Source organism: Entelurus aequoreus, linkage group LG20 (assembly GCF_033978785.1).
Source record: "Entelurus aequoreus isolate RoL-2023_Sb linkage group LG20, RoL_Eaeq_v1.1, whole genome shotgun sequence".
Classification (NCBI taxonomy): Eukaryota; Metazoa; Chordata; class Actinopteri; order Syngnathiformes; family Syngnathidae; genus Entelurus; species Entelurus aequoreus.
Genome location: NC_084750.1, coordinates 49309537 through 49323082, shown reverse-complemented (window position 1 = coordinate 49323082; position 13546 = coordinate 49309537). Strand labels below are relative to the sequence as shown.

Genomic DNA, 13546 nt, shown 5'->3' with positions numbered 1-13546 from the left:
ATGCTCCTATGTTGAAGCACAGTACAATCCATCAAGCGGTGTGGCTTCATAGCTTACCAAAGTCGTACTAAAATATTTTGATCGATTTTTGAGCGCCGTGTGTAATGTTCTGTATTTTCAATGGAACATATAAAATGTTGGTGTTGTTTACTTGAGTCTTATTGCAGTCTACACATCTCTTATGTGTGACTGCCACCTACTGGTCACACTTGTCATTTCACCATGTACCAAATAAAATTGCTTCGAGGTCAGTAAGCACAACCAGAACTATTCCGTACATTAGGTGCACCGGGTTGTAAACCGCACTGTCGAGTTTTGAGAAAAAATAAAGGATTTTAGGTGTGCCTTATAGTCCGGAAAATACGGCACAGGTGCTGTGACAACTAGAAACACATGAGCCTCCACCAGGGGGCAGTGTAGCGTAAAACCTATTTTGCTCAATCAACCTTTTCATATTACAGTGATAAAGGAATGGAACGACCTCACAACAAACTTGAAACGTCAAACAGATTATTCTTCATACAGTTGAACTTAAAAAGTGGCTTTGGAGCAATCAAAGCTGCTGGAGGTGGGCACCATGTTTGACATGTCATTTTATAGTGTATTATATTTATGGATGAGAACATTTTGTGGTAAGCTGTAAGGTGTGTGTGTTAAAATCATGGTTGTTTTTATAAATGATGACAAATGTGAACAAGAGCATGTATTGTGTCTGTGTTATGATGTAAAGGAGGGGTGTTTGTAATGTACAAGTATGTGTCAATGAAAGGGCATTCTATGACTTTTCTTAATTTGATTACATGCTATAGTATAATTTTATTGTTAGAATTGTATTGCATCTTTTTGTATATCTTTAATTTAGGTAGCCAGGGACTGCAGATGGAAATTAGCTATAATCTGGTGCAGAAGATATCTGTCTTTGATCTTAATGTCTCTGTGCATTGTCCCTTCAAATAAAGACTAAACTAAAATATAACCACTCCCTATCAGGAGTTGTTTTGTACATCTATAAACCAGCCTATTGGGGAGTCTAATAGGACAGGCCAAAGTTAAGTCAGAGAAAATGCGGTAGTTGATCAATTATTTAATGTTTCTCTGCGGCCCAGTAGAAAATGCGTCACGGACCGGTACCGATCCCCGAATCATTGGTTGGGCACCACTGTTATAGACAATGTAGCTTTTATTTTCATCCTCATATCGTGATAATGCATTCCGGTGACGCATTCCAGCTGTGTCCCGCAACTAACGTGCAAGCTAGCAACTAACGTGCGTCCACTGTGCAAAACTGTGTCTAAGTCACACATCCATGACGGGTAGTCACCCCGATGGGCATATGAGTCCCATGGAAACATAAAAGTCCCAACCAGAAAAGTGAGGTCCCAACTAGCAGTCAGGTTCTGGACCAGTTCAGAGGCACATCAGCGCCCTCCCCGCGGGGCAAAATTAAATTAAGGCCGTAACGAGACCAAAACAGTAACAAGATTGTCACGTGTAGATCAGAGCCAGGTGGTAGCCTGCGTTAATCTCACTTCAGAGGAAACCAAACAGCAACAAACGTGAACAACCGGAGGAGCTCGATGATAACCGGTCTCGGTTGCTGGCCTGCTGGAGGTTTGGGGGCTCGCATTCGGGTGGGGAGTCCAGGATGTCCAAATTGGATTATCTATGTTGGAAAAGAAAGCAGTAGGTTGTGGACCCTCAATGGATTCAGGTAAGCCTTTCTTGATATATAAATATTTGTATTTACAACATTAATAATATATACATACTATGCAAATATAAAAGCTTGTTGTGAAAAATTTGTTTGGCAGTATTATAATAAAAGTCATAATTTTACTCAACGCAAGTCAAAATTTGACAAGAAAAACTGAACATTTGTGCAATATTATGATAAAAGTTGAAATTTTACTCAATAACAGTCGCAATTTTACAAGAAAAGCTTAACATTTTGGCAATTTTATGAAGAGTCGTAATTTTACTGGACAAAAGTCACAATTCTATAAGAAATCTTTAAAATGTCGGCAATATTATAATAATAATCGGAATTTTACTCTGCAAAATTATAACAAAAGTCATGATTTTACTCAAAAAATGTCTAATTTACAAGAACAAAAAAGTTGGCAATAATGTGATAAAAGTCAGAATGTTATACCATTTTGCATTAAAAAGTAATTTACAAGAAATTTTTGCAATATTACAGAAACAGAAAGAATATGAGAAATCGTTCCCAATTTTATGAGAAAAAAGTCGACACATTAGTTCATTTTTATTTTTGAAATTGTATTTATGTAATTGTTTTTGAATATTCATTATTTACTTCAAGTTGTTACAGTATAAATATATTTATTTTATTTGTTTAATTAAATTTGGCCAAAGAGGGCACATTTCAATTTCTTACACACACTTGTTATTATATATGCCAGAGGGGGAGCACTTCAAATTGTTACACACTTGTTATTTCATATGTTGACCAGAGGGGGAGCACTTTTAAAATTGACACACAGTCAATTTGAAATGTCCCTCCTTTTTGGGACCACCCTAAATTTGATAAGATTTCACCACCAGGGGTGCAAATGAGATCTAATGTTTTTGTTTTTTTGTAATGTGCTTAAGGCCGATGACAAACGAGTCACGGAACACAGATGGCCCCTGTGCCACACTTTGGGTAACACGTCTGTAGCAGCTAACTGTTGTAGTCTTAGTAGCGTAGTATATTTGTCCATCTTATGGTCACATATGGGAGGCTGGTTGCCTTACGTCAGCACCGGAAGTCGTAAAATCAGCTTTTCACCTAGCAGGTTTTTTCGGGGATGAATAGGGAAGTCCTTCTTTAGCTGCCGTCTTGTTTTATCATTTATTGCTGCCTTTTCAACTGTCAATGTTTACTTTTGTATGCACATTAAATCAACAAAACAATCCTGACTTTGGAGCAATGTTCATGGACTCCACTATTTGGCTCTCTATTAGATGCAATGGTTTTCCATATTGGGACCATGATTTCGGTCCTAACTTGTTCACCGGTCCTCATATGGACGGTACTTTTCCTTGTCGATGTTTCAATAAGGGTAGAAATACAAGAACACACACACGCGCAAGGGTGAAGTGTCTTGCTCAAGGACACAATGAACGTGACTAGGATGGCGGAAGCCAAGTTCGAACCAGGAGCTCTCAAGTTGCTGGCACAGCCGCTCTACCACGCAAGCCAGGCCCTGTTATCCATGTTATTTGACCAGCAACAGCTGCTGTGTAGCCTGCTCCTCCCACTTCTGCACTCTTAGTTTAGTTTAGTCTTTATTTGAAGGGACAATGCACAGAAACATTAAGTTCAAAGACAGATATGTTCTGTACCAGATTATCGCTAAATAGCTAATTTCCATCTGCAGTCCCTGGCTACCTAAATTAAAGGGATACAAAAATCATGCAATAAAATTATGACTATAAAAACATACTATAGCATGTTTTTAAATTAAGAAAAGTCATAAAATGTTGTGAGGTCGTTCCATTCCTTTATGGCTTTATATGAAAAGCCCTTGAAGGCTCAAAGCGTTTGATTCCAGACTGAACGGGGACTTGACGGAGAAGCGGGACACGGTGACCGTTTCAGTCGCATGGAAACGTAGCATTCTGGGCACCTGCCAACAAAATGGCATCTACCAATCAGCGAAGTAAAGGTGGCCAAGAGAGAGGACACACACAAGTCCTTGATCTTGTGGTGCATTCAAAGTTGTGTTGAGAACATCCTAATGTCCTGAAGACCAAAGTCCAACACTAGCATGAGTTCAGTGGTCCAAGTGACACCCAGACCCACTTCTCCACCAACCAGTCCTAGGCTAGTGGGTATAACAGAGTTAAAATACACCTTTGTTATTTATTATATTTTGTTTGTGAATTTTATCTCCAAATAGTTCTCTTTTCTGCTCACCTGTGAAAGGGCAGTTTGATATATGTTTGTCCCTCCTGATTTCCTGTAGTCCTCCTGGGTTGTGGAGCCCCTCCCTTTTCCCCTCACAGAAAAGTTTCACATGGCTGAGGGTGAGTCTCGGTCGGACGATCCCACTGACATTTTGTTTGTTTTTCGGTAGAAATGAGGTCTTTAATTAATGAATGTGTGTACCAAGAATATGAAAATGTTTACCTGTGTTGTCCTCTAGTTTTAAGTTCAGATACACCAGTGGTAAGATGCGCTCATACACATAACTGAAATCTTTGCACACATATTACTGAAATTGTTGTTCCTCACATGCAGAGCATCTAGCCGCCGAGATGAGCGGTCGCACTCTCTTTCGCTCCCGATCGGGAATTCAAACAACTGCTCGGATTATCCCACACTTCCTCCTTTTTCTACTGTGGATCACGGATTTATATTTTAAACCTCCTCGGATACTTTGCCCTCTTGAAAATGAGAGTCGAGAACGCGAAATGGACATTCACAACGACTTACTCCACGACAATACATCGGCGAAGCACCTTGGCTTTGGAGCTAACGTGTTAGCATCATGCTTGACTGCACATCGAGGCAGAAGAAACATGCCCCTGACTGGAAGGATAGACAGAAAGTCAATAATACTACTATTACTTCTACTATCAGGAGACACTGAACTCAACCCTGGACCTGCAACAACACGGTTAATGTTGTCCCGACTGGCGAAGACTAGCAATGCTACTGCTAGCGTCGCCATCGAAGCTAACTCGGCTACCGGCTCATCTCAGCTCAAGCTCACAGCGATCGGCGGCTCGGCGAAGGACTTCGCCCCGTTCATCGACACGGTCGGAGGCTCGGCGGCGGCGGTGGAGGACGACCCAGTCATCGGAGAAGGCAACGACTCAGCGGCGGTGAATGACGCGGCGGCTGTGGTGGAGGACGACCTAGACATCGGTGATTGCGGGGAACTGCACGAGATGGCGGGGGTCCACGCGGCCTCTCCCCGGTCCCAGACGGTCGAGGACGCGGCAAACACAGGATTTAGAGGCGCCTTTACACAAACATTTTTGTTGTTCTCTTTCTCTTTGTCTTCAAAAAAGCCCACCAAAAGGAAATCCACCCCCACCCCCAGCAACCCTACCTGGCCTCCCCCTCTCCAACTCCGCCCCTCCCTCACCCTTCACCTGGAGGACGATCAATATGCCTCTCTCTCTCTCTCCTCTCTCTCCCTGCTCTCCAACTTCAACAGCAATAATAACCAACAATTTTTCTGGTCAGTACCACAACACAGCGGACTCTGATGCTCTTTTTGGTTCCAGTGGACTACAAATCATCCACCTAAATGTGAACAGCCTCTCAGGAGCCAAACTTGACCAAATCAGAGAAATGTTCCTCAACACGAAGGTAAAATCTTGTGTTTCTCTGAAACCAAATTTGATCAAAGTATTTCTGACTCAGAGATAGAAATAGAAATTTTTTCGGTTATCAGAAAGGATAGGAATCAACCATAGATCTCATTCTCACTTCAGACCGGCCTAAAATAAAAAATAGTGGGGTCATGATCTGTGGTCTTAGCGACCACTATCTAACCTTCTGCACCCGTAAAATAGCTAAACCTAAAGCCAATGGCCACATAACAGCCCAATCCAGATCCCTCAAAAAATACTCCAATGACAATTTCAATTTAAAATTAGATGAGTGGGACTGGTCACCTGTGCTCGCGAGCAACATGGTCGATGTCGCTTGGGATCGCTTCAAAACGGCGTTCCTAAAGATACTAAATGACATGGCTCCCGTGAAAACAGTCAGGATCAAAGCCCGCTCGGAACCATGGATGAATCCGGACCTATTAGCTGCCATAAAAGACAGAGACAGGAAATACTCTGAATACCAAAAATGTAAAACAGAAGTAGATAAACTACCCTATAATATCAACCTCAAATTACTCCTTTCAACTCTCAAAAAGCAATGCAATAATATTAAGAAATAAGTCAACCAACCTAACTAAATCCTTAAAAAAAAATTACATTAACGACAAAATAGAGGAAAACACAAATAAGCCACGTGAGCTCTGGAAAATTCTCAACAACCAGCTTCCTGGTTGCAGCCAGAAACTTAAAACAAGACTCACCAACATCAGCATCAAGGAGGGTGACTCCTTCATTACAGACAAAATGGAGGTAGCTAGCAGACTTAACATCTTTTTCACCAGCATAGCTGCAACTCTTGTCAACAAGCTGTCCCACCACTCTGGTCGCTTTGGTGTAGAACACATTAAAGCCTTCTACAGAAAGCTAGGAGTATCCAACGATGATTTCAAATTAGAAATGGTCACAGCTGATGAGGTGTTTAACCCTTGTGTGGTGTTCGGGTGTGTGGGACCCGTTTTCGATTTTTATTAAAAGAAAAATGATACAATTAATTAATTTTTGCAAACTGAGACTCACTGGCTTTGGCTCATTTTCTGTGAAGAACATATATCAGAATACATATTTAATGAACACACACCATACACCCCCCCTACATATTTCTATTACATATAAGATGTCCGGGGTCCACTGGACCCGGGGCTAATAGAAGTGTGGAAATTGATGTCCTGTGTACCACACGCCCACACACACACACACACACACACACACACACACACACACACACACACACACACACACACACACACACACACACACACACACACACACACACACACACACACACACACACACACACACACACACACACACACACACACACACACACAGCAGGCCTAGACAGGAGGAGGACAGAGTGTAGGTACACAGAACATCAGAGGGTCAAATGTGCGACAAAATGAGCGCAGACAGTGTTGACAAACAATGTTGCAACCTTGTCTGGGAAGCGCAGGTGCAGAAACACAAAAGAAGAATCCCTGTGGGATGCAGAAACTGGCAGATACATTTCCATGCAACATTCGTGTTGTTGTTACTCAGCCAGTGTTTGTGGGTCTTAGACTTAGACTTACTTTTTATTGTCGTTCAAATTTGAACTTTACAGTACAGATAGGAATTAAATTCCGTCGCATTAGCTGGTTGGCAGTGCAGGATAAAAAAGCAATAAGGTGCAGATATAAATAAATAGATTACTGTAAAGATAAATATATTGCACTTTTGCATATGCATCTACGTTTATGGATGTATGTTGTATTGTCTTTATATTCCAGCGAGTTCATCCATTTTTGGGGGGAATTGAGGGGACATTTTCGTTGTTCTCTTTCTCTTTGTCTTCAAAAAAGCCAGCCAAAAGGAAATCCACCCCCACCCCCAGCAACCCTACCTGGCCTCCCCCTCTCCAACTACGCCCCTCCCTCCCCCTTCACCTGGAGGACATTTTTGGGGGGAATTGAGGGGATAATTATGAGGCGTTCAAGAGTCTTACGGCCTGAGGGAAGAAGCTGTTACAGAACCTGGAGGTTCTGCTACGGAGGCTGCGGAACCTCTTTCTAGAGTCCAGCAGTGAAAACAGTCCTTGGTGGGGGTGGGAGGAGTCTCTGCAGATTTTCTGAGCCCTGGTCAGGCAGCGGATTTTTGCAATCTCCTGGATAGGAGGAAGAGGAGTCCTGATGATCTTTTCCGCCGTCCTCACCACTATCTGGAGAGACTTCTAGTCTGAGGCACTGCAGGCTCCAGTCCAGACAGAGATGCTGTTGGTCAGCAGGCTCTCTATAGTGCCTCTGTAGAACGGGGGGAGGGAGCTGTGCTCTTTTCATTCGACGCAAAAAGTGCATGCGCTGCTGAGCTCTTTTTACAAGAGCTCCGGTGTGTAGGGACCAGGTCATATAGTCAATTATCTGCACCCCCAGGAACTTGGTGCTGCTTACCATCTCCACCGTTGTGCCGTTGATGAAGAGTGGAGCGTGGCTGGACTGGTGCTTCCTGAAGTCAACGATGATCTCCTTGGTCTTGTCGATGTTCAGGACCAGGTTGTTGGTTCTGCACCAGTCAACCAGATGTTTCACCTCTTCCCTGTAGTCCATGTCGTTGTTGTCACGGATGAGGCCCACTACTGTTGTGTCATCCGCATACTTCACAATGTGGTTAGTAGTGGACCTGGCGCAGCAGTTATGAGTCATCAACGTGAACAGCAGCGGACTCAGGACGCAGCCATGGGGGCAGCCGGTGCTCAGGGAGATGGCACTGGAGGTGTTGTTGCCCACTCTCACAGATTGGGGTCTGTCTGTGAGGAAGTCAAGCAGCCAGTTGCATAGGGGGGTACTGAATCCAAAGGGGGCCAGTTTGCTCACCAAGTGCTGCGGGATGATGGTGTTGAATGCAGAGTTGAAGTCCAGAAACAACATCTGCATGTGTGTGTCCTTTCCTTCCAGATGTGCTAAGTTTAGGTGGAGTGCAGAGGAGATGGCGTCCTCTGTGGAGCGGTTAGGGCGATAAGCAAACTGCAATGGGTCGAATGTGGGGGGAAGTCTGGAGACAATGTATTCCTTTACCAGCCTCTCGAAGCACTTCATTACAGATGTTTTTTGGGATAAGTCAGTATTTTAACATAAAAGTGTTTGATTGTGAAGCATTAAAAGCCACAAAATGCAACGGGTCCATCAGACCCACGAACACTGGCTGAGTAACAACAATATGAACACCACACAAGGGTTAAAAAATTGAGAGCGCTCCGCCCTAACAAGGCCACCGGCCTTGATAATATTCCCTCCAGATTCCTCAGGGACTCTGCCTCCATCATTTCCCCGATCATCACGCACATAATAAACCTATCAATTACACAAGGCCAAGTACCAAAAGATTTTAAGATAGCAAGAGTAACTCCCCTCTTTAAAAAAGGGAGCAAATTGGAACCTGGCAACTACCGACCTGTTTCTATTCTCAGTTCCATTTCGAAAGTAATGGAGAAAATAGTTTATGAACAGGTCGATAGTTACCTTGCCACTAATAAACTCATGTACAAATTCCAATCCGGCTACAGAACTAACCACTCCACTGACACATGACTTCTCTATCTGACCGACCACATCAAACATGAGGTGGACGCGGGCAAATACTGCGGCATGGTCATGCTGGACCTTCAGAAGGCCTTTGACACCGTTAACCACGCTATACTGTTGGATAAGCTCAGAGCAATCGGATTTAACAAAACCTCTTGGAGCTGGATGCAGTCTCACTTGGAGGGGAGGAAACAGGTGGTAGAGGTGAACGGCACCGTCCCCCCCCCCTTTTTTTTTTTTCGGTGAGCTGTGGAGTCCCCCAAGGCAGTATATTGGGACCTTTACTGTTCCTAATATACATAAACGACATGTCATCGGCATGCGACTGTGAATTGTTTTTGTTTGCGGATGACTCTGTCTTGCTGGTATCCGGCAAGGACAAGTCACAGGTGGAGAAAATCCTCAGTGCTGAGCTCTGTAGAACTTGCACCTGGCTCACTGACAACAAGCTATCCATACACTTGGGTAAAACAGAATCCATCCTGTTTGGGTCCCACATCAACCTCAAGAAAGTCAATGACTTCACCATAAAAGTAGGTGACCTTGTTATCACCAGGAAATATGAGGTCACCTACCTAGGTTCCATTCTAGAGGCTAACCTTTCCTGTGATAAAATGGCAACCAAGGTAATCAAAAAGGTTAACCAACGAACGAGATTTCTCTACAGAATTTCCTCTCTGGTCAACAAAAGCACCTTGAGGATTCTGGCGGGAACTCTCGTTCAACCCTTTTTCGATTACGCATGCACCTCCTGGTACCCTAGCACCTCCAAAACCCTCAAATCTAAACTCCAAACATCTCAGAACAAGCTAGTCAGATTACTTCTAGACCTCCACCCCAGATCCCACCTCACTCCTACCCACTTCTCTAAAGTGGGCTGGCTCAAGGTGGAGGACAGAGTTAAACAACTTGCACTGAGCCTAGTCTATAAAATCCGCTACACCTCCCTGATACCGAAGTACATGTCAGACTACTTCCTTAACGTAAATGACCGCCATAACCACAACACCAGGGGGAGCTCCACTAACCACGTTAAACCCAGATTCCGAACTAATAAAGGTCTTAACTCATTCTCTTTCTATGCCACATCAATGGGGAATGCGCTCCCAACAGGTATAAAAGAAAGGGCATCTCTATCCTCCTTCAAAACCGCCATAAAAGTTCACCTCCAGGCAGCTACAACCCTAAACTAACACCATCCCCGGATTGCTAATAATCAAATGTAAACAATCAAATGCAGATACTTTTTCTTATGCCTTCTGATCTCTCTCTCTCTCTCTCTCTCTCTCTCTCTCTCTCTCTCTCTCTCTCTCTCTCTCTCTCTCTCTCTCTCTCTCTCTCTCTCTCTCTCTCTCTATGTCCACTACTTGATGTCCATATCCTACCCCCCCTCCCCCTCCACACCCCTGATTGTAAATAATGTAAATAATTCAATGTGATTATCTTGTGTGATGACTGTATTATGATGATAGTATATATGATAGTATATATCTGTATCATGAATCAATTTAAGTGGACCCCGACTTAAACAAGTTGAAAAACTTATTCGGGTGTTACCATTTAGTGGTCAATTGTACGGAATATGTACTTCACTGTGCAACCTACTATTAAAAGTCTCAATCAATCAATCAATCAGATTCCAGGTAACATTACATCGCTAACATTGGCGCCAAATGGCCACTCTTTGTTGTATGAGACTTGTTCAGTGTGTGCGTGTGTGCGTGCGTGCGTGCGTGTGTGTGTGTGTGTGCCTACATGTGTAGGTAATGAGACTTGTTCAGTGTGTGCGTGTGTGTGCATGTGTGCGTGCGTGCCTGTGTGTGTGCCTACATGTGTAGGTAATGAGACTTGTTCAGTGTGTGCGCGTGTGTGTGCGTGCGTGTGTGTGTGCGTGCGTGCGTGCGTGCGTGTGTGTGTGTGTGCTTACGTGTGTAGGTAACAGTGTTATTCTGTGTGTTTAGGCGTAAGCCAAAGAAAGACGGGATACCGACATTGTCTGATTGTCGCCCGCAGGTTTGTGGTTTTATTTTATTTTCTAAGGTGTTAACTATAGCAAATGTTGCATGTTTTGTTCTGCCACGGAATGGCGCTTAAAATGTACATTTGAATATTTTACAGACTGTTTGTATCTGGCTTTTTCATTGTAAATGGTTAAAGATGTATATGTGGACAGAAAAGTTTCTCATGGCTGAGGGCGTAAACCAAAGAAAGACGGGATACCGACATTGTCTGAATGTCGCCCGCAGGTTGGAAGGAAAATAAATGAAGCTGTGAACAGTGGAAAAAGCCTCGTCATTGTGCCGACCCAGAACAGTTACATGGGCTGTGGGGAAAATCCATATCAAGCAACCGTATTGTTGTCATATTGAAAGAATCCACTTGAATGAAAGGATTTGAAGACACCTGAACCTCACTAACTCAGCAGTCACACAAAACCGGGACGAGTCCGAGACAAGAGAGAAGCACAAAAGTGAAGTGTGAACAATGAAATCAACAACAACAAAAGTCTCACCGAGCAGCGGCGATGTTTCAGGACATTTGTCCACCTCTTCCTTTTTCTCCTTTTGCTCTTTGGGGACGGTGGAGACCAGGACCAGCTCAGACTGAGTACCTGTGCCAGTGCTGGAACTGTGGTTTTGCTGGCTGTGGACGAAGGCGAAGGTGATGTTCCAATGGCGACTGTAAAGGACCATGACCACTGGGATGAGAAGACATAACAGCAGCAGCAGCTTGACCACCTGGACCAGGGCCATCCTTACTCCGGTTTTGGGACTGCCAGCTGGCTCTTGATCCTTCTCAGTCTTGGCAGTGATGTGACCAAATGTGTCGAGACTGTGAGGTGTGTGTGGAGTCATGGAGGGGGCGTGGCCACAAAGCACAAAGCAAGTTGATGACACATAGACCCACTTGGTCGGGGGTGGGGGGCGTGGTTGGGGGCGTGGTTATTTACAGCTAGAATTCACCAACTCGAGTATTTCATATATATTTCATATATAAATTATAAATGATAAATGGGTTGTACTTGTATAGCGCTTTTCTACCTTCAAGGTACTCAAAGCGCTTTGACAGTATTTCCACATTTACCCATTCACACACACATTCACACACCGATGGCGGGAGCTGCCATGCAAGGCGCTAACCAGCAGCCATCAGAGGCAAAGGGTGAAGTGTCTTGCCCAAGGACACAACGGACGTGACTAGGAAGGTAGAAGGTGGGAATTGAACCCCAGTAACCAGCAACACTCCGATTGCTGGCACAGCCACTCTACCAACTTCGCCACGCCGCCCCTCATATATATATATATATATATATATATATATATATATATATATATATATATATATATATATATATATATATATATATATATATGAAATACTTGACTTTCAGTGAATTCTAGCTATATATATATTTTTTATTTTTTATTTTATTTACATAGAAAAAAAAAATACTTGAATTTCAGTGTTCCAGTGGCTATCCATTAGATGGCAGTATTGTCCTGTTTAACCTCTCCGTTCATGATGAGTATATAATTTCGGCCACCATGTCTGTAATTTCCTCGTTCTTCTGCTTCATCTCCTTGTTGTGTGCGCAGTTGTGCACTCTATAAAAGCCCTAGATGTTATGACGTCTTTGGGCAGGCAAGCTGTTTATTTTGTGGGAAAGCGGACGTGAGAACAGGCTGTCCCCACTCAGTCTCAGGTCCGCAATGAGCTGGAGGGGGCGTGGCCTCCAGCTTGGGCTGAATATCGGGAGTTTGTCGGGAGAAAATCTCTGCCTGGAGGTTGTCGGGAGAGGCGCTGAATATCGGGATTCTCCCGCTAAAAACGGGAGGGTTGGCAAGTATGCCCAAGAATAGCGTGCAAATCAAGATGAAAGCACAGCTCTCTCTAAAATCTTTAAACTAAAGGGAAGTTTTGAAATGGATCCAAAATTCGATAAAATAAGTTTTGCTTGTTTAGCAGAGGTTCCACAGTAGCTTGTGTTGGAAGGTGAAAACAGGTGACAAGAATAGAAGGGTCAAAAACTGTTGGCTTTAATTGTGGGGACCTGATCAATAAAATAGTCAAGACATTTTCCACAGACCTCTGGTGAAGCTTCCAAGCCTGTGGATTGGGAAACATTTCAAATAGAATCCCTTGTTTTGAATAAAACACGTGGTTGTTCGTCCCACTGGGAGGAGACCCCGCGGCCTGGGAACGCTTCGGGATTCCCCATGAGGAAGTTGCTAATGTTGCTCTGGAGAGGTAAGTCTGGGGGTCTCTGCTGGAGCTGTTGTCCCCGCGACCCGATTCCGGATAAGCGGTTGAAGATGGATGGATGGACGTGGTTGTTCAAGTGACTTGTAATGATGTTCTTTTCTACCCTCAGAATGTTCTGATCCCACAAGTATTTCATGGTTTGGAAACATGAAGCTTATCCTTCTTCCATCCTGGCCTCTCTGGTGACGTCATTGAACCGTGGCTCACTTTCAGCCTTCGGGCGCATGGATTTAAAAGGAGCAATGGAAACAAGAGCTTTGAAAGTGGGACGCCATATCTTCTGTGTTAGAAGAGTGGGAAACTACCTACTCAGTGGCCTAGTGGTTAGAGTGTCTGCCCTGAGGTCGGTAGGTTGTGAGTTCAAACCCCGGTTGAGT

At 43.8% G+C, this 13546-nt stretch overlaps 3 protein-coding genes across 6 annotated transcripts in view; 1 reads left to right on the top strand and 2 right to left on the bottom strand.

Moving 5' to 3' along the window:
- The window catches only part of LOC133636345 (beta-1,4-galactosyltransferase 1-like), a 40155-nt gene extending 28441 nt beyond the window's left edge, over positions 1-11714 (bottom strand). Inside the window, exon 1 of the mRNA XM_062030315.1 lies at positions 11419-11714. Within this exon, the coding sequence (XP_061886299.1) occupies positions 11419-11659 (241 nt within the window). The 5' untranslated portion in view covers positions 11660-11714. The remainder of the gene's footprint in view (positions 1-11418) is intronic.
- LOC133636330 (zinc finger protein 25-like) overlaps positions 1-13546 on the top strand; it is a 1044419-nt gene that overhangs the window by 160297 nt on the left and 870576 nt on the right. The window lies entirely within an intron of this gene.
- Positions 1-13546, bottom strand: part of LOC133636332 (zinc finger protein 25-like) — a 341291-nt gene that overhangs the window by 229281 nt on the left and 98464 nt on the right. The window lies entirely within an intron of this gene.